The sequence below is a fragment of the Athene noctua genome, chromosome 3 (assembly GCF_965140245.1).
Source record: "Athene noctua chromosome 3, bAthNoc1.hap1.1, whole genome shotgun sequence".
Lineage (NCBI taxonomy): Eukaryota > Metazoa > Chordata > Aves > Strigiformes > Strigidae > Athene > Athene noctua.
The window spans coordinates 4,963,680-4,989,731 of record NC_134039.1 but is presented as its reverse complement, the minus strand read 5'-3'; the positions used below and the strand labels follow the sequence as shown (position 1 = coordinate 4,989,731).

The window sequence follows — 26,052 nt, the reverse complement described above, 5'->3', positions numbered from 1 at the left end:
TTGAAACTCAAAGTAAAAACACAGATGGGGCATATCAGAGATCACAGTGTAACAAGATTCTCCAAGTCTTCAGTCTATGCCTCTTCTTTCATCAGCCAATTGCAGAGTTAACATCTCTTCAGATTCTTTCAGAATTATCTAATTCACTGAAATATGTGCCTAATTCAAAGCCGGTTCTTTTTATTAACATCAAAAGGCTTTGGATCAGGCCCTATTAAAAAAAAAAAAAGTCTTTCTACATACCTATTGTTCAGTTGCTATTAGGTACACAATAGGCCTTCTGTGATTCCTCTCCCTGCCTCACCTATCATTATACATACGTTAGCAGATAACATGTCATTAAAGAGTCATAAATGTCAGTCAGAGAGTCATGCAGAAAAGCTGAAGGAAGGCGTCTTGGTCTGCCAAGTAGTAGTTCTGATAAGGGATCACCTGCCCAAGCAGTGCATTCCTACCTCACCACTAAAATTTTCTTTCAAATACACAGATGCCTTGCCGCAAATTATCGTGGTTGAAAGGGTTTGAGTTGCAGGGGGAGAGATGGGAAGAGGGAAAAAGGAGTTGTTATTTTAAAACCTTTTAAAACTTCTGCCTGTTTCTGCATTTGAAAATTGCTTATGCCTGGAGGTTAGAGTATGGCTGTTCCTAAGCATCTGTTTTCTGACTTTATCTCCATCCCCACCACCCAAAATCACGTTTTTACGGGCTTCAAAGCAGTTATCTTTAATCGATAATTTACAACTGCAAAATACACATTCTCAAATGAGAGCTCTGGTCTTCACAGTAAATCAAGACCCTACCTGTAAAAGGGCAAAATTTCCCTTACAACCAGCTAAAAGGGCAATACAATCTGATCCCAGACATACATAATATTCCTAGTAGAAAAAAAAAATAAATTGAAATAACAATATCCAAAGATGAAAACAGAGCCCTTCTAACATCACCTCCCAAACCACTATTCAGTTACAAGTGTTTTAACCTCAGTGAATAATGTAAATCTTGAAATTAGTCTTAAGTTGCAAAGACTAAGTAATGCCACTTCTTACATTTCAGACCTTGCGTGTTGAAGTTGCATCCTTGAAGAGCTGAAGATTTCCCTACCCTTACACTGCGTAAATCCCTTATATTGTGAATACTCACCAAGTAGAAGAAAGTACTCAAAATTCTGCAAAATCTTTTTTTCAAAGCGTGAGCAATAAAAGCAAACCAGAAAGTTTATAGGCCAAGTCATTTTGAAGATGCAAGAACTGAAAATTAGGAAGATTCTTGGAAGGAGGGTTTTAGGTTTTTCTAATTCTAGAAGGTGAATGGAGAAAAAAGATGCCTTGCCTTGGAAAACATTATCTGAGGAAAAAACAGCACACAGAAACATGGATGGATCTGTCTGTCCTTGGATAACTCGATGGGGTATTATAAAGGGGAGGAATGGGAAGATCAAAACCTACATGGCAGTTAATTTTAATTCTGAAGTGTAATATTCCCAGGAATTCCCTACGGTAGGGGGTCTTTATTACTTGACTTGCACTCGTTCACAGGAATCTTGAACAAGAAGGGTCGGGTATAACTCCAAAAGAGGCAGGCAGCTTCCAGCATAGAGGAGGTTGACAGTTGCATCAGAAATCTGATTTCTGCAGTGATTTGTGGACTGACAAATCTCATAAGTCAACGTTGAGTCACTGTAAGTAGAGCAGTGTGTTAAAGGTTTGTCCTGGGAAAGGAATTTGGGACTTGCAGTACAACATACGCTATTATATGATCAGCTCAGCCTCATCCAAGAGTGCTACCAGTTTGGGGTGCTCACAGAGGATAATATCGTGATCAGGGCAAATATGGGGCAGCATTACAGCAGCATGTTGGCAGAAAAAATGACAGAGCTGTAGCTGAGTAAAATCTTCAGAGACAGAAGACAGTGAGTCAGAGTCAACTACTTTAATTTCTGAAAATTATTTATAAAGGGTGTCTTATCACAAGGCACACCCTTAAAAACATCTGGAAAATATCAGAGTGGAGAATCAACAACGGATCAAATAATCATAAATTACAACCGAAAAATGGAGTGAGGGAAGGAGGGTTCAGAGAGCTTGCATTCACTGCTGAATCTTAAGAAAATGGTATAAATACCAACAAACAGGTTTGTTGGTATTTATACAAACACATATTTATACAAATAAACATCTTTGCTCAGATGCTGAACATCTTTCTCTCCTAGTGAAGAGTATATGAGTTGAAAATGCACAGCACATCATATAAATGGATACACTAAGACTGGACACTGTCTGATCTGCCTTCCAGTAGAAAAATACAGTAATTGCAGTGATTCCTCTTCTTTTATAAGAGACAGCTTGTATTTCAGAAATGAAACATGTTTTACTCTTCTAATTACAATTAAAAAAAAAAAAAAAAAGAAACGTTAGAAAATACTGATATTCATAGGACATAAGAACATATGCTTACTGGTAATGTCAATATTTTAGAAAACAATCCACATACCATATATAATTGGGATAGCAATTTTAAAGCTGTGAATGCATGATCTCTATCATTTCACAAAATCCAGACTCCTTTTCCAAACTCCACTCTCCTTTATTGGGAAAAAAAAAAAAAAAAGACAGAGATTACACTAAAATAGGCTCTACAGTGATTAGATAGAAAACATACTCAGAATGGCAGTGTTAATATTGCAAAGACGTTTAAACTTTCTGTATCTTACAGTATTTGTTCTGGTGCCTCAGACTTACTGTGGGGATGGGGAGCCACCCTTTGGTCATTACTGTAAATGCAAAATCAATATAATGTACCACAGATGCCGACAGTTTCTGTCCTCTGAGGAGAGCTCTTGGTAACCACCTATAAATTTACTCATCATACTGACAGATACTCCCAGGATCATCTCTGGTTTAACACCATTTACAGTCTGTATCTTACCTTACAGGGACGATAAGGATGAGTAACCCCTGCTTGCGTAGGGCTTTGAGTATTTTACGTGTTAAATGTTGTCATTACACTCTGTGCCCTCCGTTCTCTATCACGTTACGGACGCAGACCAATTTCCACAGACCGAATGTCTGCGGCATCATTTCTCACCAAAATGAGGATTAAATGAAACAAAACATTTGTAGCTTCGTAGGCTTCTCCTCTAAGAGGCCAAAACTCAATAAATGAAAAAATTCAACCTGAATTACAAATTTCTTTTTCATCATGGTGTCGGCAGTCACAGATCGGTGTGGAAAGCACAGAAAGAAAAGACCAACTGCTACCATATCATTTCAGCAAAGCAGGCTGGACACTGATGCAGAAAGGCAATATCCTCAAAGAATGGAAAACACAGATATTAGCCCAGGAAAGGTCAAGCGACAGGACAGAAAGGGAAACCTGTGGAAACCGGCCAGTGAGATTAAAGTTAAGCCCCACACAACTCTTATTTCACATTGAAATCCACAAACCATTCCCGGAAAGGAAGAAACTGTTATGCTCTCTCTTAGCCTTGATGTGAGCAACCTTCTTATACGCTTCTCTATTTTATGAGAAGGGACAAAGTTCCCAGACTTTTCCATTTACTCCTCCCTCAGGACTTCGGAGGCTGTTGTTTTTTCTTTTGACTTGGGATCATCTTCTACCATAGTCACCTTTTGCTGGTCAGTGTCAAGTGGAATCAGTCCACGAGACAAAGAAGATGAATAGTGGATCTGTAGGCACTGGATAACCCAGACAAAGCAGGAAAGTAGCAGTTTTGAATTTGGATACAGACTCAAGAACACAAAGACCAAGAAACTTAATCAACTACAGGCTGTAAGGTACCAAAAAAAAAACAAAACAAAAAACCCCAAAAAGACTGGAAATAGCCATCAGTTCAAAATATACAGGTAATTAGCAGAGACCACAATGAGATTGCTAGCTGCCTTCTATCCTGCCACTTGTCATGAAGTGGTCTGAATACGTACTTCTTCACATGCACTTCTTTACATGCTTCACATGTAAGACTTCTTCACGAGATGTCTTACAAACACTACCCTACCACACCAGACAAAGCATTTGTGTTCCCACAAGACGAACATTCCTACTCACGTGTTACGTTTGGGGAGCAAGAAGGTGGAGTGATCTCTCCAAGCCCACACGGTAAGTTAGAAGTAACATCAGGATAACATCGGAATTTCCAGTTTATCGGACTGCAAGGCCCCTTGATCCACACTTGTACCACTGTCATTCAAAAGAAACTTACTTGTCCTTAAGTTAAGGACCTTTTCCCTCCCACCACCAGAGAAAAGAGAGCATGCCGAATCCCCGAACAACAGTTCCATTGGCTAAAAAGCAGCTTTTAAATTATTGTTAGTGACTCTCAACCAGTTTTCCTTGCCCCAAAGGGCAGAAGCTGCCCAACAGTGCCTTATGTGAAACATTAAAGTGATAGAAAGAAAATGAAAAGGGCATGAGAGAGTCATTACAGTGTTTGGGCTTTTTCCTGTGGTGTGAGGGCCACCCACATTGCATATTTTTCTGTAATGAATTTTGTTTTAAAAAATTCTATTTTTTTCAGCCTGTAGTAATACAGTATAGTTAGATTATTACCGTCTGGTGCTACCACTAAATTCAACACTGGTTTTGATTTGTGATTGTAGTGCTGTTAGAAGTCAGTATATGAGATTTCACCGTGGACTGACAAAAGGGCCTGACTGTATTTATGGTCTGAGCCATCTTTCTCTTTGTTTGAGCAGGTTGTCCAGATTTTCAAGGTGGCCGCTTGGATCACTGGAAGCTGAAACCAACACGTAGATAAACCCAGTGTGCAAAGGCCTCCTGTGAAAAAGAGTAATCACACCTAAAAGATGATGTTGTGTCTTTTGGAATTACAACTGCACTAAGAAATGAATAGGTTTGGAAGGGCTTGATTAGCTATACCACACTGCAAACCTGGGAGTGACAGGTTTTCACAGTGAAGTCTGTGGCAAGAGAACACCACAACTCAGATGTGACTTCTTCCACCAGTTTTGATCTGAGTTGACTTATGGATGACTGTAGGGCACCGAATCTGGAACCGAAAAGAAATGAAGGAAAGCAAGTAACATAATGCGACTGAGAGAATTTATCACCAGACAGTGACACTGCTTATATTTATTCTAAAACACTTCCAAAAGAAGACTCTTATGAAAGCCACCTTATTCCTCATGCAGAAGAGCCACTGTTTGGGCTGATAGTGCTGTCAAAACACAGCAGCTGCTCAGTGCATTGTGTTTTCAAAGGCATAAACACAAACACATAGAGGTGGACCTAACTAATTAAATTCATGCATACAGCTGAATGGTAGACACTAGTTTGGGCTGAAGCATAACATATTCTGTCAGGCTGAAAAAATTTCACCCAAAAGGTAAATCTTGGGCATTCAAAATACTTTGCTTCATGTCCAGCTGTATCTGAAAAGTATTCAAACCCAAATGCCTTCATTCTGGATGAATTTTCTGGGATTTTCTGTTTGGGTTGCTATGCATGATTGGAAGCACCAAAATTATGCACCTAAGGACTGAATGTGCGAGCAGTAATTGGCACTTCAAGTCTCGTAGCTCTTTTAGTCAGCCCTGATTTCATTCAAAACCATGGAAAAGCAGGGAGTTAAAAGGACCTTGAGGGAAGCGTTGCTGTCTCCTCCTCCTTCTCTGTACAACAGGCATCCATCTACAAAAGAAGATTCAGATTCCTGAATTCTAATGAAGAAAAAAAAGACATCTCCACATATTTGGAACCTGTTCATGTGAATTAAATCTCCTGTCTTCTCACGTGGAGAAAAAGCTGGTACAGAACCAGCATCCCTGCAATGTGTTTTGCACATGTCTAATCCGGTTACCTCTTCCCTACAGGCAGCTGCAGTGAAACCTTCCCATGGTGACCAAGACCTTCTCCTTTACTTGACACACGTTCCATACCTGGGCAGGTGCCTTCAGAAAACGTGTATGAACTTGCCAGCTACAAAAAGAAAAGGGGCCAATCATCACTACAGTTCTCTCAGGCAATAGGCAGGAACTGGTAGAAGCTCCCAGAGTATCTATTCCTGAATCCTCACAAAGGAGCATTTATCTCACAGTGCTCTTTGTAGAGTCTAACGGGTTTGGGCAGGAAGCTTCAGGTAATCTCTGTCGAGCTCCTGGTAACACAAGAAAGAGCCAACATTCATGTGCACCTGATTTGGGTGGTGTTGACAGGAGGTCATTTACACAAATCAACCCTCCTGTACCAAGAGATGGATGTCCTGGATGGCTGTTATCAAGCAGGATGGGCCTGGTGCAGAGTCACCATTGCACGTGCTCATGGACATTTTCCTAACGTGCATCTTGTTGCCAATTATAATTTGATCTTTAAGACTCAGTACTACAGAATACAGCACAGTAACTAAAACTTAAAACCTTTCTGAAGATGAGCAAACTTGTCCATTTGTATTTAGAGCCTTTTTGCCTCTGTCTTAACCATAGCGATAAATGCGACCAACTTCCATTAAAGGAGCATCTAGTATCCAACCAGCAACCATAAGCCTCTGGGAAACTCCTCCCCGTCCCTGGAAAAGCATTTCATTACAAATAGTTCAGGGGAAGTTCTCATTTCTTGATGGCACCTCAATTGCTGGCACCTTTGAGAATCTCACTTCTTACCGTAGAAGAGATATAAATGTGATAGTAGAAACAATTTTTAACAATGTGCATTTGACAGAACATAATTTGAGTAAAAACTGTATTTTAAAAGAAATCATTCCCTTTATGATTTTTATTATACTTATTACTTACTTTATTTCATTATTTCCACTTTTACCATGTACACTTCTTGCTCATCTTCTACACTGTCTATTAAGATGGAGAAAAAAACGAGATTGATCACTTTTGCCTTTGGAACTCCTCTATCAGTTACCAAGCACCATAAATCATTTATGTTTGAACTGCAAACAATACTTGATGAAATTTTAATCAAAAACAATAAAATTTTTAAACTGAAATCTTAAAACTGGTTTTGGAAGCATTTCTCTTAATATTGGATTTTGCAACTTTTTAAAATAACTGAATCAGTATTTTATGCCTACGTTCCGCAAACACATTACATTCTGAAAATGGAATTCTTTGGAGGGAGCAATATTTCTTCCAAGAATGATTAATGAGCTGAAAAGAAAAACCTGATGCTGTTACAGTTCTCGCACATCAGGCAAATACATAGAACAGATCAGCATGTTTTGTCCAAAGGCTGGAAAGCGTCTTAGTGACTCCCAACTGTCTGTAAATATATTATACTTAAGGAAAACACGGTGCTCCAAGCTTGTAGATAGAGTAATATCCCTACTCAGTATATAGACTCCATCATTGTGGAGAGTGCAAGTCAAGTTAAGACCCGATTTTGATGTGTTTTCTTTGAGGTAGAGCCATTCTTTGGTAGCAATGTTGTAAGACTGCACAGTTAACACGTCCTCACTTTGGCTGGATTTTTGGTTTGGTCCAAGTTCATGAATACAACCCCCTACCAGGTATATAGTTTCTTCAACAGAGAGCATCTGTTGTTTGCGAACATGGACATCACAAAGTTCAAAGTTGGTCCAGGAATCAGAAGTGGGACAGTACTGCAAAATGTTCATATTCCTATCTGAAACAGAGGAGAGATATTTACAAATAAATAAATATATTAAAAGGTATCCATGGAGGAGAAATCTTCCTCCCTACAAACTGTATCAGCTGTTATTACAGATTTCTTAATGTATTACAGTGCAAAAGCATAGCAGACAAGGGAAGAAATATTGATTATTGAGAACTGCAACTCTGCCCTTGATAATAAAGTCTGAACGTTCTGTTCCTTTGCAGAGGAAAAAATTAAGCTACCTCTGGCACATTAAATGATGTAAATGGTCTGGGGATGCAGATTTTAGCAGAATAATCCCTACCTTTTAAGTTATGCTTTTAATTTTGTCTCCGATTGATATGTAAGAATATTTTATGAAAAGGGGAACGGAGCAATATTCTGCTCTCCAACAGTGATCACAGATGAATCAAATTATCAGGAAGAGAGTACGCTGTCAAGCGATGATTTATCAACCTAGCTTAACTGATACTTTGCATTTCATTCCATAAATCAAAGTTTTATGGAATAAAATTCACAAAGCGAGTTACATTTCAGCAAGTGGCATGCATGACCTAAAGGCACATGTTCAGTACCCTATAAAGAGAGAAACACACATTGTCAAAATCATTTAAGAAGCAGGAATTCTGTGCTCCGGCATCAGAGGCACAGAAAAAAAAAGCTGAAGCCATGGCTATACTTCAGTTACAACTGAGTGGATGCATGTGTTTGCAATACTGTTGTTATTCTGTGAAACTGTTACAATACCACCCTGATTTACAGTGCAGTGGAGACCAAGGCTGTGTCCAAGGCTTTGCTAAATGAACACAGAATGCACAGGATGTGTTAGCTAGTAAATTCAGTTTCAATCTCTGGAGACCTGAGCTTAAATCCAAACTCAAGTGACAACTGGCAACAGGTTTGCAGACTCCAGCCTGGTCTTTTAATAAAATCTGCTCCCTATTAAAAGTCTATCCTGCATGACGATCTCCAGATGAGCTCCCAAGTGGAACAGCAGACAGTGACATACTGACCAGTTATGTAAGGGCACAGGTATAAACAGCCATAAATATAACTGCATTGTCATAAATGAAGCGCATCAGCAGCACGATTAGGGAGGTGCTGCTCTAGCATTTGCTTGCACTCTGGTGATTTTCCGTCATTGTTTAATACTTTACATTGCCTTTTTGAATACCTAATCCCCTTTAAATAAAGGAAAAAAGAGGGAAAATATCATGGCAATACTCTGAGAAATTGCTGATCAAAGCTCTACATATAGATGATCTTCATCTTTAAGCAATGTATGGTTCTCTGACTCATTAAGAGGCGTGAATCCCAATTAAGTTTCTGTCTCTATAGCAGTAATCTTCCCAGGTAAAAAGTGCTATGGTTTGAGAGGGAGCAGAGGAAATGGAAGCCTGTGGTGATATGGCCCTCATTTGCTCAGTCCAGAGCCTGAGTCTTTGATATTCACTGAAAAAAATTCCAAACAACAGAAAACATGAATATTATACCACCTGACATGGAATAACTATTAGGATCTATGTTCACAAGAGAGAGCTGAGAACTGGAAGGAGGGTCTTGATTCAAGAAGTATCATTATAATTTACAGTGGGAAATTCCAGATTCTATCATCTTTTGGAAAGTGCAGTCTCAGAAGAAAGCTCTACACAGATCCAAAAATTAGCCCACAAAACCTAGCCAAAACTGAGGTATATGCAGAAATACTAAAAATGAAAATAAAATTAAAATGTACATGTTAATTTCTGCATGTGTTTTATGTAGTGAATGTAGTGAAACAGAGAATGAACTTCAGAATCAGGTGGCGGGGCCTTAACACTCTCCGACATCTGCATAACTTGGAAGGTAAATCACCGGTGTCATTACAGTAATTCTGGTTTCTAAGTCTGATAGCTGTCCTAAGCCAAGATGTCACAGAAGACCTGATTCTGGACCCTCGTTCAGGAAAGGATCTTTATAACAAGCACAGGCATTTGTTGTCCTGACTAGTCTTGGATTTAAACATAAGCCTAAATGTGCTGGTTATCCACTGCTCATGAATTTATACTGTTTTACTATCCTGTATCCACTAAAAATGGCTTTTAGGAAAAGACCTGGGAGAAGATCTAGGAGAAGACAGAGGCCTGAAGGTCAGTGGTGATCCCCTGTGGTGTGAAAGAAGCAAGAGGTATCTCACTGACTGTCCTCCCTCAGTCGAAACCACAAGTACTAACTCCTGAAAAAGGAGGAATAATTGACACAGGGCAGCAATCTTGACTACACACACTTTGTTAATGACTTTTAAGGGACTAGGATCTGTATCAGCAACATGCTGATCTCGCTCTCCATGACATCAGGAGCAGGCAGCCTGAAGAAAGAACAGCACAAGCACCAGGAAAGGAATTTGAAAAGTGCAGGGGATGTAGGAGAAAAGCTGGTACCCCCACAGTCTTGTAGCACTACTTATCAAATTAGAGCTTTTTCTGCTTACCTCTTTTTTCTCTTTCTCTCAATAAAAAAGACAAAATCCTAACTCCTGTCTCTAGAGACAAGTCTTCCCATTGCTCTGCTTCAGTCCTTTCTCCTTGTTTTCTGCATTCTTGTCTCAAAGGATGTTTCCTCTTGGGTCTGACTTTCCAGCACAGCAAGTGTTGTGTGCCAGACATCTTTCAGTCCTGGTGCTGGACGCCAGGGAGCACAATGCACCCCACAGGTCCTTTACTGGGGGTGACCAGAGGACTGGGACTGCAGAGCACACCCCACTATGACCCTCCATATGAACACAGGCATGACAATTTGTTTTGTTTTGTTTTGTTTTTTTTCCTCAGTGAAGCCACAAGGTTCTGGGTTAGAACGGACCTGACAAAATGCTTTTTAAGGTTATCATTACCACAAGGACCATGGGGGGTGGAAGTGTGTCTTTTATAAACCTTATAATGATGCAGAGCTAAAATCTGCTCAGACACTCGAAGGGACAGCTTGTTCTAATGTCAGTTTAGCTTTGCTTGCAGTACTCTCTGTAAAAGCTGATCTCTCTCCTGATTTTATTCTCCATTTGCAAAAAAGAAAAACAAACACCTATTGTGGTCAAATGAAGTGGGAAAAGGCCTAGAGATAGGAATTTAAATTTAGGAAATCTTGATAAATACTGAATATTTGACATGAAAAAAGAAATCTGACTTCTAAAACTCTGAGGAAATGGTACTCCTCCCAGAAAATGGCACTATGTACTTAAGGAATAAACAAATAGGAGCTCCTTTTAAGCTGCTTGCTTTTCCACTGGATAAAGAAAAAGTCATTCTCAGGAGAGGATGCAACTTCAAGTCCTTCCCTCTGTACAGTACCCTCAGAAAACAGGGTATAGAAAGGAGGTAAGTTAAAAATGTCGGTTTATCCTTAAGCTTTTAACTAATTATTCAATTGAATTATTTCAGCACTGAAAATCTTACTATAGCTTGAATTTGCCTGTGAAACACTGAAATGTTACAGTGGAAGGACCATGACATCTATTAATACATGAAAAATACTAATGCAGGCAGGTATTTTCTTCATATTTTTCCTTTTGACAGTCTAAATCAGGTATTTAAAGGTAAACAAAGTATTTTTCTTGAGACCTCTCTTTCTACTGTGTGATCAAAATCTGAAAAAAGGAGGGCTAAGCTGGGTGCTGAAGTACCCATCAGTCTCTTCCCGCAGAAGAATAGAGCCCCAGGTCCAGACAGGCCCTAAAAAAATAGTATCTTGAGTCCTTTATGAGAGAGCTCTTTTTTTGTTATTGTTTCATTTGTCAATTATTTCCTACCGGTGATTAATTTTTACACATTTTAATGAGGATTATTCATCTTTCTACATCAGTTCATATGATTTCTTGAAAAAGAGTAAGAAAATTATCTGGGCCTTAGAAGCAATTAGGTTAAAAACAAAAAAAGTAAGAGCAAGCTTTCTACCTCGAGAAGTGTATCCTCCAATAACGTAGATCTTGCCCTTGCATTCGCAAGCTGAGAATTCTGCGAGAGGGTTTGGCATGGATGCCACAAAATTCCACCAGTCGTTTTCTGGGTTATAGCACTCCACGTTGGAAAGGGATTGACCACCGATGGCATAGAGCTTTCCATTTACAGCCAAAAGCTTAAAATTGGACCTGAAAGAAAAGATTGCAGCATTGAAGTAGGTTGCATAGATGTATAGAAAAACATAGGAAAGAAAGTTCTTCCTATCCAGGCTCCAACATACTCATCATCACTTTCAACTTGTACCACCACTTCATCTATTTGAACTCTTCTGTGCAAAGCCAAAATTCTTAATTACACTGTAATTACTTAGGATAGTAACCAGTGACATGCTGGATATTAATGATGTTGATGCTGAGACTGATGAATATTTTGGATTTCAATCTGTCACAGTCTGAGCTCTAGATGTTTAGTTAACTAATGTGTTCAGTAGAAGTCTCATTTTTAGTAAAGTATATTTAGTAGAGAAAAAAACATATTATCTATACACACAGTCAAGGATATTATTTTAGTTAAAATCGCAGAAATTTCAAACAAGACTTGATGGATGCCTAAGAATGTGTACTCATCTTAGTCTGTAGTATAGAATCTCTTTAACAACCCTAATAAAGAGAAATTTAAAGTGGTGCACATTGAATCATGTTCTGCAAAAGAAGGAAGAGAGAATCTCCTGTACCTTATCCAGCACTAAACTAGTAAATACATTCTCCATGCCACTGCAGCAAGATACATCTGTACATTAATGTTCCACCCATAGCTGAAAAAAATACATTGTACTCCACAGGCAACGCCCTGTTCTTTTATTTCTTACTCTGTTCCATTGTGCTGTTACACTTCACGCATGGCAAAGGGCAACTTTCTAATTACTGAAGCACAGGAAGCCTTGTATCTTATACTTTTAAGATAATACAGGCAGAAACAAACGGTCTATGGATATTAAAGGTGGAAGTCTGTAGGAAGAAACTAGAGGACTTGAAGATAGAGGGTTTGCATGCTCAGCTATTCCTTCCAGCTCTGCAAGCTGGTCTAACAAAAGCTGAGCTCTTCCTCTCCTCAGAAAGAGTCTTGTTCCCTAGAAAGTTTGTTCCTTCTTGACTGTTGAGGCAAATTGAGATTTTACCATGCAGTATCCCAACTAACTCGATGTGTGAAAGTCACTGGAGCACACCAGATCGGCGTAAAGCTAAACAGGGAACTGCATTATGTCTGTAAGACTGAAGTGGTTCTTTAGACTTGACTGGCCTGCTGAGCAGTAAAGTGAGTTTCACTTCGCATGAATCCAAGATTCAAAACTTACCGCTAAGTAGTTTTGCAGGGTTTTGTCTGGACAAAATGAACCCTGCCTAGCAGCAGACTGCCCTGCAATTTCTTTTTATTAAATATATTTGGAAAAAGAATTCGTTTCCAGATGGAATCATTTTGTTCTTGTCATCCTGATATAGCTTTGGAAACTAAAATGCTCCTTTGAAGGAATTAATTGCTTTTTATTCTTTTTTTTTTTTTTTTGCTGACATTTACGATTAGGTCACTCTGTTCATCTCCTCTCTACAGCAATTATGTTTTCCATCTTAGAGAATCCAGAATAAGGTGGCAATCAATAGCGGGTATGAAATGAGGATAATTACTTGCAATACATTATGATTTTCAAAGCAATGTACCTGTTCTAAAAGTTATGGTGGAAAAAAAAAATCCACAAATTAACAAAGGGACAAAACCACAAAATGTAAACGCGTTTTCCAAGCAATCATTTAAAATCTAAAGTATGTTAGAAAGTCTGTAACTCTGTGCCTATGACGGAGATGGTGCAGGATTTTTGGCTTATGAGTTGACATGTACACGGATCACGTTTCCCTATTCTAAGATCTTCTGGCTACTTTTTAAACATGCTAAAAGTTCTGCCACAGAGGACGTGAATTAACTAAACCAGTGTGTAGTGTCAGAACTTTAAAAAATTCAGGTTTCCTAACTCACACATGCTTCTCTAGTTACTCTCTAATTGTCGCCTCTTACTGTTTTGTCTGAATGGAGGTAATTCATGCAGTTTTTGATGGCTTTTGCATCACTGAATTGTTTCTTGCAGCCCAGGGAAAACTATCTGGTGAAAGATATACGGCACAACTTTCAACTTCAATTATTCTAAAAGGAGGCCACGTACATTTGTGTCAGTCATTTAACCACTTCCAAGACTTGTTAAAATGGATGACATTCAGTGGAAGCATCTCAGATTTATGGTACACATTAACTATAAGGTTCATTTTACTCAAAAGTAGCTCTAAGTATCCATCAGCACACTTTATATGAAAGTTTGGACAATGGCTCAACATGTTATGAAAAACTTCTGTCATTCACCTTTCCATGCCAATAACAGCAGGTGTTTTTATGGAGAGGGAACATTAGGAAATATTTAGTGTATTTTTACACTCTTTTAATGTGTTGGAGCAGCTGGAAACAAGGAAAGCAAACACGGAGCAACCAGCCAGCTCTCCACAATTAACAACTGTTCCATGGACTACAGCTTGGAAACAGTGGAGTCCGTCAGATTCAACTGTGATAGAACTCCACTCACACCAGTGAGTTATCGAAACTTGGGGGATCAAAAGTACTTTCCAGATGCCTGGCCTAGTGCATGCTCTGCTTGATGGGACAAGTGCAGGTACGAGCTGTCTTCTCATGTCCCTTGTTTCCTCTGACAGGAACAGAAGAAAGCGAGCTGTGGGGTGTTACTGTAGTTCAAAATACATTTTGCATGCCATAAAGACAAGTGCAAACCACTATATGCACAGAGGAAATAAAATATAACTCACAAATGCAAAGGATCAAGGGGTCAGAGAGCATAGCTTCCTGAATAAAAGACAACATTCAACAACTTGCAAAAAACGTGACATTGTCTTGGATTGCATTAACAGCCATAGAGGTATCTGTAGGAGACCACTACGAAAGTGGCTCTGAAGAGGACAGCAAGCATTCTTCTTCTTAGCTGGCAAGTACCAGTCATTTAGTACACAACGAGAAAACATCAGCGTAATTAGAGAGAACTTTCTGTTCAGAGGGGTGGCTAAACATGGGAACAAGTTACCTGGGAGGAAGGAGGTTGCAGAGAACTGGGGATGAGTCTCTTTAACCAAGTAATAAGCAACAGCAGTAATGGCCTCAAGCTGCCCAGGGCAGGGTCAGGCTGGCTCTGAGGAAGGATTTCTGTGCAGAAGGGGCTGTTGGGCGCTGGAATGGGCTGCCCAGGGCAGGGGGGAGTCCCCGGGTTCCCTGGAGGGGTCGAAGAGTCGGGCTGAGCCAGCGCTGAGGGATCTGGAGGAGTTGGGAATTGTTAATGTTGGGTTGATGGTTGGACTGGGTGTTCTTCAAGGTCTTTTCCAACCTAGACGATTCTGTGATTCTGTGAGGTTGAGATCTACATTGCTGGAGGCTTTCACAAACAAGTCAGACGTGTATTTGCAAGGTAAGCTCTGTCCTGCTGTACAACAGGAGGCTTGGAACCTGTCATTCCTTCCTGACAAATGATCAACTTCAACCTTAAAATTTCTCACGAATCAGATGACTTCTTTATTCCAGAGTTAAAGCATTTGTGACAGAGGCGGAGAATCATGAAAGCACAGTTATGAAAGCAGTTCCAAAGCATTTTACATTCTTTGCAGGAACCACTTTTTTTTGCCTTCCTTATAGGAGTCTGCAGAGCACACTGCATCCAACATTTAGCTTTGGAAGCGTGTAATACGTTTGTGATAAATATGATGAATATTTCTAACTTTAAAATTTTTGAAAAGTTTATTTTCCCCCAACACAGAGGAATTTTAAGTGAAAAAAATATTAAAAATCACAGAAAGAGAAGATTTGATGAATCACTACCACTCCTCAGGAGCATCCTCTCCTATATTCTTGTAAGATCCTCAGAGTGGCAGCAGTTCAGGCACAGATTGCTCACAAAAAACCATGTTCCACGTGCATGTGTATAATCCCAGCCAGGGGCTTACAAGGGTCTTCCAAGCCTGGAAGATTTACCTGCCATGAGTAGGAAGGTTCTGAAGGAAAATAAAAGTGGAATATACAGCTGTAACTGGCACATGCAGTAGAAATCCTATGATTATGTTATTTTTAAATAGCAAATTTCAGCTGAGAGCACCAATTTAAAGAAAAGTATGGAAAGGTATTCAAGGACATTACTTAACAGTCCCCAATGTGCTCTGTTACCTTCCTGTCCCTGAAGACCAGAAGTGGTCATGGACAACTCTTACATGAAGTTTCTTCCACAAAAAAAGTCCAGGTCATTCTCTGAGGACACTACTCCTAGTACAGTTATATCTCTAGATCTAGAAAAGATCTATAAACTGTGATTGGTTATGGACAATTTGTGACCAGTACTAGATTTTAGCCCTCAGATGATAAGTTCCAGGCTCAGTCACAGGCTTCCTATGTGAGCCTGAGCAAATTATTTTATCTATCATCTCCCTTGTTTATGCATAAATAGGGAATAACACTTTCTCAAGCTTATGTGGGCATCGCAAGAATAATATGCAGGATTTACCTATTGTGAACACATTTGAAACTAAATAAGACCTCTACATCTAGAAAGAAAGCTAACAGTTATACCCTAAACCAGAATGACTGCTAAGTATTCAGTGTACCTCTGAAGGATTTTGTCTTCTACTTAGAAACAAGTTGGGACTATTTCATCTGTGTATATATACAGAATTCAAGCGTCCTGGGATTCTATATTACAATAATGGAAATAATTAAAGATGAAAATACCATTGAATTTACTAGATTTGTTGAGGGCAGAGAACTACTGATATCAACAGCAAGTCAGCACAATTATTTCCATAACTTCTCAGCCTTCCCTTGAGGTCAACATATGCATCCATTCATATAGATGAAATCCAGATACTCTGTCATCTGAAGTGAAACCTACTTCAATGGGAACTAGAACCCTCCATCAAGGTATGTAAAAAATTCATCCATGGGATGTAATTGTATCAGCTGACATAAATTAACTGGGCAGTCACATGACTCTAATTCCTAAGCAGAACACTGGGCAACTGCCCTGCTTATTTTACTACAGCATAACAAACTAAAAATACAATGCGGAGCAAAGTGCAGATCTAACTGCAGCCCATCTGTGCAGCAGACAGGCATCAGTGTTGTTTGTGTTGAAAGCAAAACCCCTGATCCTAAAAATCTCCCTTGCTCTTGCATTCTGGCCACAAAATGTCAAGCAGGTCATCAGAGAGCTGAACTGTTACATCAGATAGAAAAAAATAGTAATTAATAACTTCAGAGGTATTTAACATGAAGACGTTAAAAGTCAAAAACATGTTTTGTGAAGGGATCATCAGAGTTTCCATGAAAAAAACTTCCCATGATTCAGGGAGCAACATACTTGCTGCTACCCCAGTCTAGGGGCAGATGTAATACTGGGTTCTTTTTGACCTGCAATAACTGCCATGAAATCTAAGAAGAAAGAAGAAAGAATTCTTAATATTTCTATAAGAAGAAATCTAAGGAAAGTATTCTTAGAATTTCTAAAGAATTTCTAAGAATAATAAGAATTTCTAAGAATCTAAGAATAGAGACCATGTAAAAAATATCTATTTACATGCTAGTTTTCTGCAGTTAATGGCCAATGTGAAATTCTACTTTGCTGTCACCTGTGGTGGGCTTCAAGAATAAGCTGGCATGGTGGTGCAGTTGAAAATAGTAATATAAAGGAGAAAATACCCATGTGTTTATTTCAGATATAATGACTATGTATCCTAGAAGAAGGGGAAAGCGTGAGGGAAACAAAGCTGATCTAGAGCTTGAACTGCCAGGTCATAAGGTGAAAAAAGGGCCTCGAAAAAGCATTTTTTAAGAAGCCCTCACTCACCATGCTGCAGAATCATTGCACCTAACAGAGTATGTAGACATAAAGTAGACATCAACACAAATCAATGCCAAAACCTCATAACTTGAGCAACGTGGGACTTCTGTGTTTAAGTTAATTTCCATAGGAAACACTGTGTGGGCTGATCCCATCATCCTTTCTACTGAGGTTGATGTGCTCTCAGTCGTGCTCACGTAGGCAAGGCTGCCGAAGCGAAGCCCCCTAAAACATCTCTGCTCCCACAGGCACCTCAGGGAAGACTGCTTACAGGCTCAGTCTCTAAGAAAGATCTCCGTAAGAAAAGGTGTCTGCAGTGTTTGAAAGCTAAACACTCATTTTACAGGTGAAGTTTTTCACGTTGTTCCAAGAAGCCTGAAACACCGAATGCTGAAAATACTGAAAAAAAAAATGTTTCTGATCCATTCTGGTGACTAACGATGGAGGCAATCATTTCAGTGAAATCCTCACAACAATACAGGACGTGAGAAAAAAAGGGTGAAATGAGAAAGAACTAATTTTAGGTCAAACCCCTGTTTTGAGGGGTTTTAACTGGCAGGAGCTAGAGTATGGAATAGAGACTGCAGTTTTACTACCCAGATACAAAGCATTTACATCTCTGCATGCTCTCTGAATTTACTGGATGGGGAAGAGAATTTCCGTTCTACAGCAAATTTTGGCCTCCTTACTTGTTCTTTTTCAGACAGAGAAGATAAAAATTTAAACACTTTTTCTAAAATGGAAACAATGAGGAAATTCCCATTGAATAACAGAAACATTTTGTTTCAGTGAAGGAAAAGGCTTTGATAACTCTGCAGCCTCGTTAAGGTAAAGCAGCCACAACCCTGGCCAGGGAGATTGTGTCTCTTCTTGGGTTCTCCTCAAGGCTAAGCTCTCTGTTATTCTTTCAGATGTAAATCATAAAAGTGTTTTTGAATACTGACTTAAACATAAATGTCAAACAAACAGTTCAAAAGGATAAAGGAAAATAGTAAAATAGACAAAATGATGAATGATTCCCAGATCCATATATTCTTATAAAGTGAGAAACTTCTCACAATCTTCCTGATGTTTTTCTGGTGAATATTCCACTGAAATGCAGGCCTACAAAACATTCAGATTTTTATGAAAGTTACAAACCAATAACAGACTGCTCCAATTAATTTTTTTCTGCCATCTCCAGCTCTGATAAGACTGTACTTTCCCACTAAGAGCAGGAAAACTTGTCACTTACAGTACTGGAGTTGAAATATACCACAGAGAAAGTAGAAGAATTTTATCTTTGTTTTGTTTTTTTAAATCTTTGTTATTTCAAAGAGAACTTCTACTGCCAGCGAGGCAGGTGTTTGGAGAGGCTGGCTCCTTGTCTAATACAATTTAAAGGAAAAGTGGGATCCCACCACCGTTTCACACCGAGGTGAGTGCTCACACGTGGTGGAGGGCCGCAGCACGATCCTCCTCCGCTGATGTTCTCCCCCAGACGAGGCCTTAACCACCAACATTTAGGCAACAAAGTCCCGTCCCCCACACCCCTTTCCCTTGCCAGCAGCTCCTTGCGCCAGGCAGAGGAGGCCCCTAAGCTGGAGAGAGGCAGCAGCCTCGTGCTGCGGCGGGATGACAAGGTTGGCCAGGCCAGTGCGGTGGCATCCTGCCCAGCCACGGCCCAGCACCACGGTCCGTCCCACCGCACGATGCGAGAGACGGGGGTGACTCACGGCACAGAGATGGCTCTGAATCACTGCTCGGAACGCCGGGTCCAGACAACACCACATGACTCAATATTTTGACAATATAGACATGGCCACACGTGTATTTCAGGGAGCGAGCGTTACCTCTTCTGGTTCATCGAAGCCAGCTGGCTCCATTCGTTCAGGCAAGGGTTGTAACAGTGGGCAGCTGAAATCTCTTGGCTGGTGATCCTGTAGCCCCCGACGATGAAGAGGTAGTTGTCCAGCATCGCCGACCCGTAGCCTCGGACGTTCACCAGATCAGGGGGCAGGTTGTTGGCCAAGGGCAGCCACCTCTGCGCCTCCTCGTCATACCTCAGCATTGACCAGGGGGCTTCCACCGGAGGGTGAGGGCCTGGAGGCAGGCCCAGGGCGGAGGTACCCATGAAGTCCCCGATGGCCACCAGGGTGGCAGTGCCCCTCATCCGCCTCTCCTTCAAGTGCTGCTGGAGAGCGTGGGGCAGGAGGAGATGCGGGCGGGCGTCGGGCCTGCGCAGCACCTGATGGTAGTGGGCGGCCATGAAGTCTAGGCAGGCGTCGTGCAAGTCCTGGAGGCCGTAGACCTGAGCCAGGCGGTGCAGCTCGAAGCAGTTGCCCAACCTCACCTGGGAGAGGAGCAGGCGGAGCAAGGGGGTGACCTGCAGGTAGGAAGCGGCTTCCACCAGCTCCTCCAGCAAAGGGGGTTCCTCCTCGCCCCCCTCCTCCTGCTCCAGCCTGGCCAGGCAGGAGGTGTTGATGAAGTCCAGGACCAGCTCCAGCCCTAGGGCGCTCAGCCCCCCGCGCAGCAGCTGCTCCTCCTGGCCCTGCCCTGCCTCCCGCATGCCCGAGCGGTACAAGGCTCGGAAGTAATCGCTCTGCTCGATCAGCTTCCTCTTGCACACCGGGTAGCGCTTGTCCCCCAGCCGGATCTGCACCACCTCCTCCCCTCCGCCATCCCCCGCACCGGCCCCAGGCCCTTCTTCTTCATCCCCTTCCCCCTCCTCTTCCTCCTGCCGTCGCCCCGGCAGGGACATGGCTCACCCCCTGCCCTGCCTGCGCTTCAGCCCGGCGGCTGCCGGTGGCGGGGAGGCTCCTCCCGCTGCTGCCGCCTGGGAGGGGCCGCGCCGGGCCGGGCCGGGCCGGGCCGGGCCGAGCCGGGCCCCGATGGGGCGAGGGGGGGCGGCTGGGCGGGAAGGGAGTGAGGGGGGGAGGCGGTGCTGGAGCCCCGCCGCTGCTCCGTCCCTGCAAGGAGAGAAGGGGAAGAATTAAAAAAAAAAAAAAAAAAAAAAAAAGCACGGAGAGGAAAGGAAAAAAAAGCCCTAAAAAGGCAATGCTGAACGCTGAAGCGACGGCCGGGCCTCTCGGCGCTGCCCGCCGGGGCTGTCACCGCCAAACCGCGCTGCAGGGCACCCCCCAACTCCCCCCCCCCCCCTCCCCCCGGCACGGCGCTGGGAAAAGGGGGTTTCAGGCTGCTGTGAGTGTCAGGGACGCGGTCAGGAGGGCCAAGAGCCCGGCCCCAGGGTGCAGCAGGAGGCAGGACGGGCAGAGAGGCCCCCGCGGTGCTGCCTGGCCCGGGCCGGGAGCGCAGCGCCAGCCGCAGCTCAGACATCCCGTCACAAATGTCCTTCTGTGTGCCCAAAATAGGGGGGATATTCCCCCACAAATGTGCTTCTGCCTCCCCGGAAAAAGGGGGATACTCCCCCACAAATGTGCTTCTGCCTCCCTGAAAAAGGGGGGATATTCCCCCACAAATGTGCTTCTGTGTCCCCCCAAACGGGGGGATATTCCCCCACAAATGTGCTTCTGCCTCCCCGAAAAAGGGGGGATGTTCCCCCACAAATGTGCTTCTATGTCCCCCCAAACGGGGGGATATTCCCCCACAAATGTGCTTCTATGTCCCCCCAAACGGGGGGATATTCCCCCACAAATATGCTTCTGTGTCCCAAAAAAGGGGGGATATTACCCCACAACTGTACTACTGTGTCACCAAAAAAGGGGGTATATTGCCCCACAAATGTGCTTCTGCCTCCCTGAAAAAGGGGGGATATTCCCCAACCACACACTCGGGGTGAAAAAAACGAAATAAATATGGAATGCGTGGATGTATTCGTGCATAGGCAGAGAGGAGGAGGCAGCACTGGAGTCAGCCTGATGCCGCGGCGTCTTCACACTGCGGCATTCACTGCTGAAAGTCAACAAAAAACATCACCTCGCAGCTCTAGTGCAGCCGTAGGATTTAGGAAGGACAAGTACGATACATAATTCTGCTTCCTGATTCCGCCTGCGTAAGTCCCTCGGTGTCTCAGCTCCTGGTTTGGCCTATAAAGATACGATATAACCTGTTCTGCCACTCTACCTTTTCTATTTAAGGTCCTGGAATAGGACATCTACGTTATTCATGGGAGTGATCTACATACCAGGGCCCTGACTTTGTTTGACCTGAACAACGAAAGAGCAAATTAACACCTGAGCATCTTGGATAAAGCGACTGTTTTGCTGTTTGCCTGGTTACACTCTTAAAACATAATGACAGTCCTTTTTTTTTTTTTTTAAAAAAAAAAATGCTGACAGATGAGGAAGTCTGTCATTATGTGTATTCCTATAAAATGATGCTTAATATAAAGCCTTTTAAAATATCTTTTATATTTTTTTAACTTTATAAAGATAATTCCTCCATCTCATGTAATGCAGACCATAGAAAACATTTCCCTTTAGCAGTAATGTGACTCATCTTCAGTTACTGCAGGTTGCTCAGTTTTCAGACAACTCCCCATTTTCACTACTCAGAAGGGATCATTTCCCCCATGAAAACTCTTCAGAGTGGTATTAATGCTGTTTTTTTTGGTTTTGTTTCGTTCTTAAAGGAAAACAAAGTTGTTTGCTTTTTAGCATTTCCCCTGTGAAATGAGCCTCTCTCCCTGTTTTGTTGATCTTCAGCTTCTTAACTCTATCTGATGACTTTTATAAAAGTGTTTGTTGAGGCGAGGTAGATTTCTGTGTATTTTCGGTTACCACCTCACTTCAAAGCACACTTTCATCATCTCGCTTTCGAAGGGCCCATTACTTGTTCTGAAATTTTAGAAATTTTACAGAGAGTTCCAAAGAGCTCTCTTCAGCAGCCTCAGTCCCTTGCTAGGTCACTAACCTCTCATTATCTCTTTCCTACTGAGTTTCACCATTTGCTTGTTTTGTGTTCCTCTTTCATTCTCCCTCAATATTTACTTAATTAGCAAATTTCACTTTCCTGTCTTGTTTTCTTGATGAGGCACTGCATCATCTGGCTTTTCGAGTTCCTTACACCCAGCTGAAGCTTGAGTTGGAGCACTGGATGTTTTTTTTTTCTCTGCCTCAGGTTCAACCTTGAAAAGATCATCACACACAAGAAGTGTCTTACCACTTCAGTAGGAGTCCAACCTCTATTTCCTTTTTCTACTTTAATTCCCATGGGCAGATATTTCAAGCAATCATTTATACTCCAGAGGTAAACAGAGAGTTTGTGTCTGTTGTGGCGATTAAGCTCCCCTTTTGGAATACAGTATGATTGCCAACGAGGTGGTATGATTGCCATCTTTAGACATCTGGTTTGGAGTCTCTTATATCTGATGTATCAGTAAGTTAGCTCCTAACTGGTGAGTGATTTTTTTCCCGTGTAGTCGATTATGATAAATTGTATTCTCTCAAAGTGTTGACACCGCAGCCTGATAAACAGACAATTTCTTCTGTTGCCTTATGTGCTTTCCTGTTGCTTCTGTGCCTGCACCTGCCACTGCCAAGGATTTCATGTCCATCTTCCTCACAGTCCATGGGGTTTTTAATAGACTGGATCAGTTCTGTCATATACTAAAAAGTATTTCTTTCCTGCCAGGCAACTTTCGAGAGCACTGACTTCTATATAGCTTTAATCAGGAGCTGTCACACGCACAAGGGGTCAGCAGTACTCTTTGTTGAATGGCCACTTTTGCAAAAAGCCTAAATCTGTTTCCTTAATCCGTTGTTTTTACTAGGCTGATTGTCAGCTATCTCTGCTTTATCCAGGCTTAGGACTGGGCAATTGCGTTAAATCAGAGTGTGCTGACAGGGCAGTTCCCTTGTTTTTTTACTACGCTAATCAGTCATTCTGTATGGTGTGCTTATATAGTCCTTACACTGCAAAGGCAAGGACTACCTTTTTGTTCCATATTTGTAGGGATAATTTAATCTGTCTCCGGGTCCACAGCTATACTGTTTTACACTAAGAGCAATAATAAATAGTATTATACCGAAATCAAAGAGAAGGTCTTGCTGTTTCACAAGCAATCATATTGGTTGATCTTAAGAGAGCAAGAAATTTATTTTCCAAACTTAAAAACGGAACTCTAGTGCTAGAGCTACAAAGTCAATATCTGGAGTTAAGAGCTGTGAAAGACTTGCGTGATCTTTGAAACAAATATGCAAGACCATCTATTACTCTTTAAGAACACGCTGAAGCATGAAGCAACACAAAAACCAGTTTGTATCACGGTAGATGTGAAATGAGTGTGTGATAAAAAGAACATACACTGAAGAGCAAGACATTTACACAGAGGGGAAGACAAGGGTAACCGTGCTCAGATTTTCAATACCTATCTTTTAGAGCCTGGCTTCTGGGGCAAAACCTTTAGGTCTCTCTTTACAGTGCCTGAGAGACAAAATTTATCACAAGGAAAAGTATTCTCAAGTGCCAACAAATGGAGCGGGAAGGCACCAGAGAGTGTCAATAAGCGCTCTCACTCTAGAGTTGAGATGGCCATTTCTGCTTGGGATTCACAGTCTAGACACTTTTTCCTGTGCTTGGTGCCTGAACTATTTTCATGTAGTTAATGCCTGAATTATTTCCAAGGCTGAAGAGAGTCTTCTTTTCTTTTAGAAAGACTTGGAAATGGAAGAAGCTCTTTTAATACAGCAGCTACATTGTAATAGACCGTTCAACCATGATATGGAAAACCTAAGCTTCTGACCCTTTCTCTGCCTGGGAATACATTTCTATAGCCCGCTGACTTTTCCAGCATAGCAAAAGCAAGGAAACACAGAGAGTCAGGAGCAACTACTGCTACAAAGCTAGGAAAAGCAAAGCCAGAGAGAACTAGACAGAAGTAGTTTGCTTTCTGTTTCGCGTGGAACTCGGCTCCTGCTTCCTGACTGGCAGGGGATGTGTGTAGGGCTGGTGCAAGCCTGCTCTGTATGCTAAGACTGAAGCCTGCTTACACTTTAGATTCACTTCAAGTATTTAACACTGCTTAGATTTATTTAAAAAACCCCATGGCCACTGGTTTTTCCTCTCTGAACCACTCCATGGCTTTGTGTGGTAGGCAGGATGGGTCTTCAGACTGGTAAGGTCACAAGACAGGTGACAGAAGTACCAGTGACTGGGAATCAGACTGACAAATGCTTTTCTTGGCAGGAAACCTGGTTTACATCATGAAATTTAGCCCGACTTTCTTTGTGGGTCTAACCCAAGATCACACAAATAATCTGCAGCAGAGGAGAACCAAACCCTCAAGCACCAGGACAGTGCCTAAAGGAAGACTGCAGAGGTTTTGTGTTTGTTTTAGGCAAACCTTCCCTTGATTCAACACAGACACATGGTTAATACATGAGAACCAGAAAGTAACACCAACCTGATTGCTCTAAGGAAAGGACCACATAGAGGGGAAAAAAACAAAGGAAAATTTGAATTCCTTTCAGCCTTTTTAGTCTAAAATGTGAACTGGAACCAAATCAGGGGATATTTAAAATATACGTGCTATCTAATATAAAATATAAAGTGCCACATTCTTCCCTCTGAGAGGCCAGGGAATTGCACTGTACTGCCAGGGAACTGTATTGAGTAATAGTGGAATTACTCAAGAGAGGAATTAGTCTTTTGGAAAGGATTCACCAACTGCTGCCATTGTTTAGTATTTTCCTTGTCACAGGATACAAAGTAAGCATCTGTGGAACATAGGAAATATCCTGCAGTATTTCAGCATTAAAAATATCAGTGTTCTAAAGGATGTTGGCATTTCTGAGAGGAACTGACTGGAGCATAATTTTATTTCATCTGAAATCTCTATCATTTATGAAGGATGAGCTGTTAAATAAAGGTAAATTATTTTTTTCAGTTTCGCAGCCAAAAAAAGCACTTCTTGCCCAATGCCGTTAGTGATGCTACTCAAAAAAAAAAAAAAAAAAAAAAAAAAAAAAAAAAAAGCACTCCTATTTCTAAAAGCACTTGTTTAGACTTTATTCCTTATTATTTTCGGTTTAATTTTTCTGCTTTTGATGTGCTATTTAATATTGATTCCTTGCAACAAATGTATGTTGTAACACTACTGAAAAAATACTTGAAGTGGTATTTTTTTGGAATACTGGTTATTAATTGTCAAGTATTTAAATTATCCCTGCTTTAGTCAAATTTAATGATTGATACTAAAGCGCGTGCTACTGAGCTCCCTCTGGGCACCAAACTGCTCCAACAGTCTGTGTGCTAGTGGATGAGGAGAAAGTTCAGCCACCAGACAGCAGAATGGAGACATGAGTGTGTAAATCCTTACAGTGGCGTTCAGTCTGTTCCAGTTTTTATGCCAAAGGCCCAGTAAGGAATTTCCTTGAAGCTCTCTCAGGTGAAGTGTTCCCTGACAAAACCTGAATGAGGGTCAGGCTGCTGGAGCTCTCTGCCTGCTGCTGAACCCCCTGGTAGGGATGTTTGTTCTGCACAAATGCATTGTGCATCCCTAGCCAGAATTTTCTTGTGTAGCTCTGTCTAGATGACAGTGAACTGGGTGCTTTTAAAACAGCCTATATTTTTAAATCCTGGTGCAGACAGGCAGAGCTGAATTTTAGTACGTAATAACTAGGTAAGATGAATGGTAATTCGCATGGAAGACTTTCA

At 41.6% G+C, this 26,052-nt stretch overlaps 1 protein-coding gene across 1 annotated transcript; it reads right to left on the bottom strand.

Moving 5' to 3' along the window:
* Positions 1–6,783: 6,783 nt before the first annotated feature.
* KLHL42 (kelch like family member 42) lies at positions 6,784–20,197 on the bottom strand. Its single transcript, XM_074901201.1, has 3 exons — positions 19,290–20,197; positions 11,526–11,719; positions 6,784–7,608 (listed from the first exon to the last, which is right to left on the bottom strand). The coding sequence occupies exons 1-3, from the start codon at positions 20,195–20,197 to the stop codon at positions 7,157–7,159; spliced, it is 1,554 nt and encodes a 517-aa protein (XP_074757302.1). The 3' UTR covers positions 6,784–7,156.
* Between the last annotated feature and the right edge of the window lie 5,855 nt (positions 20,198–26,052).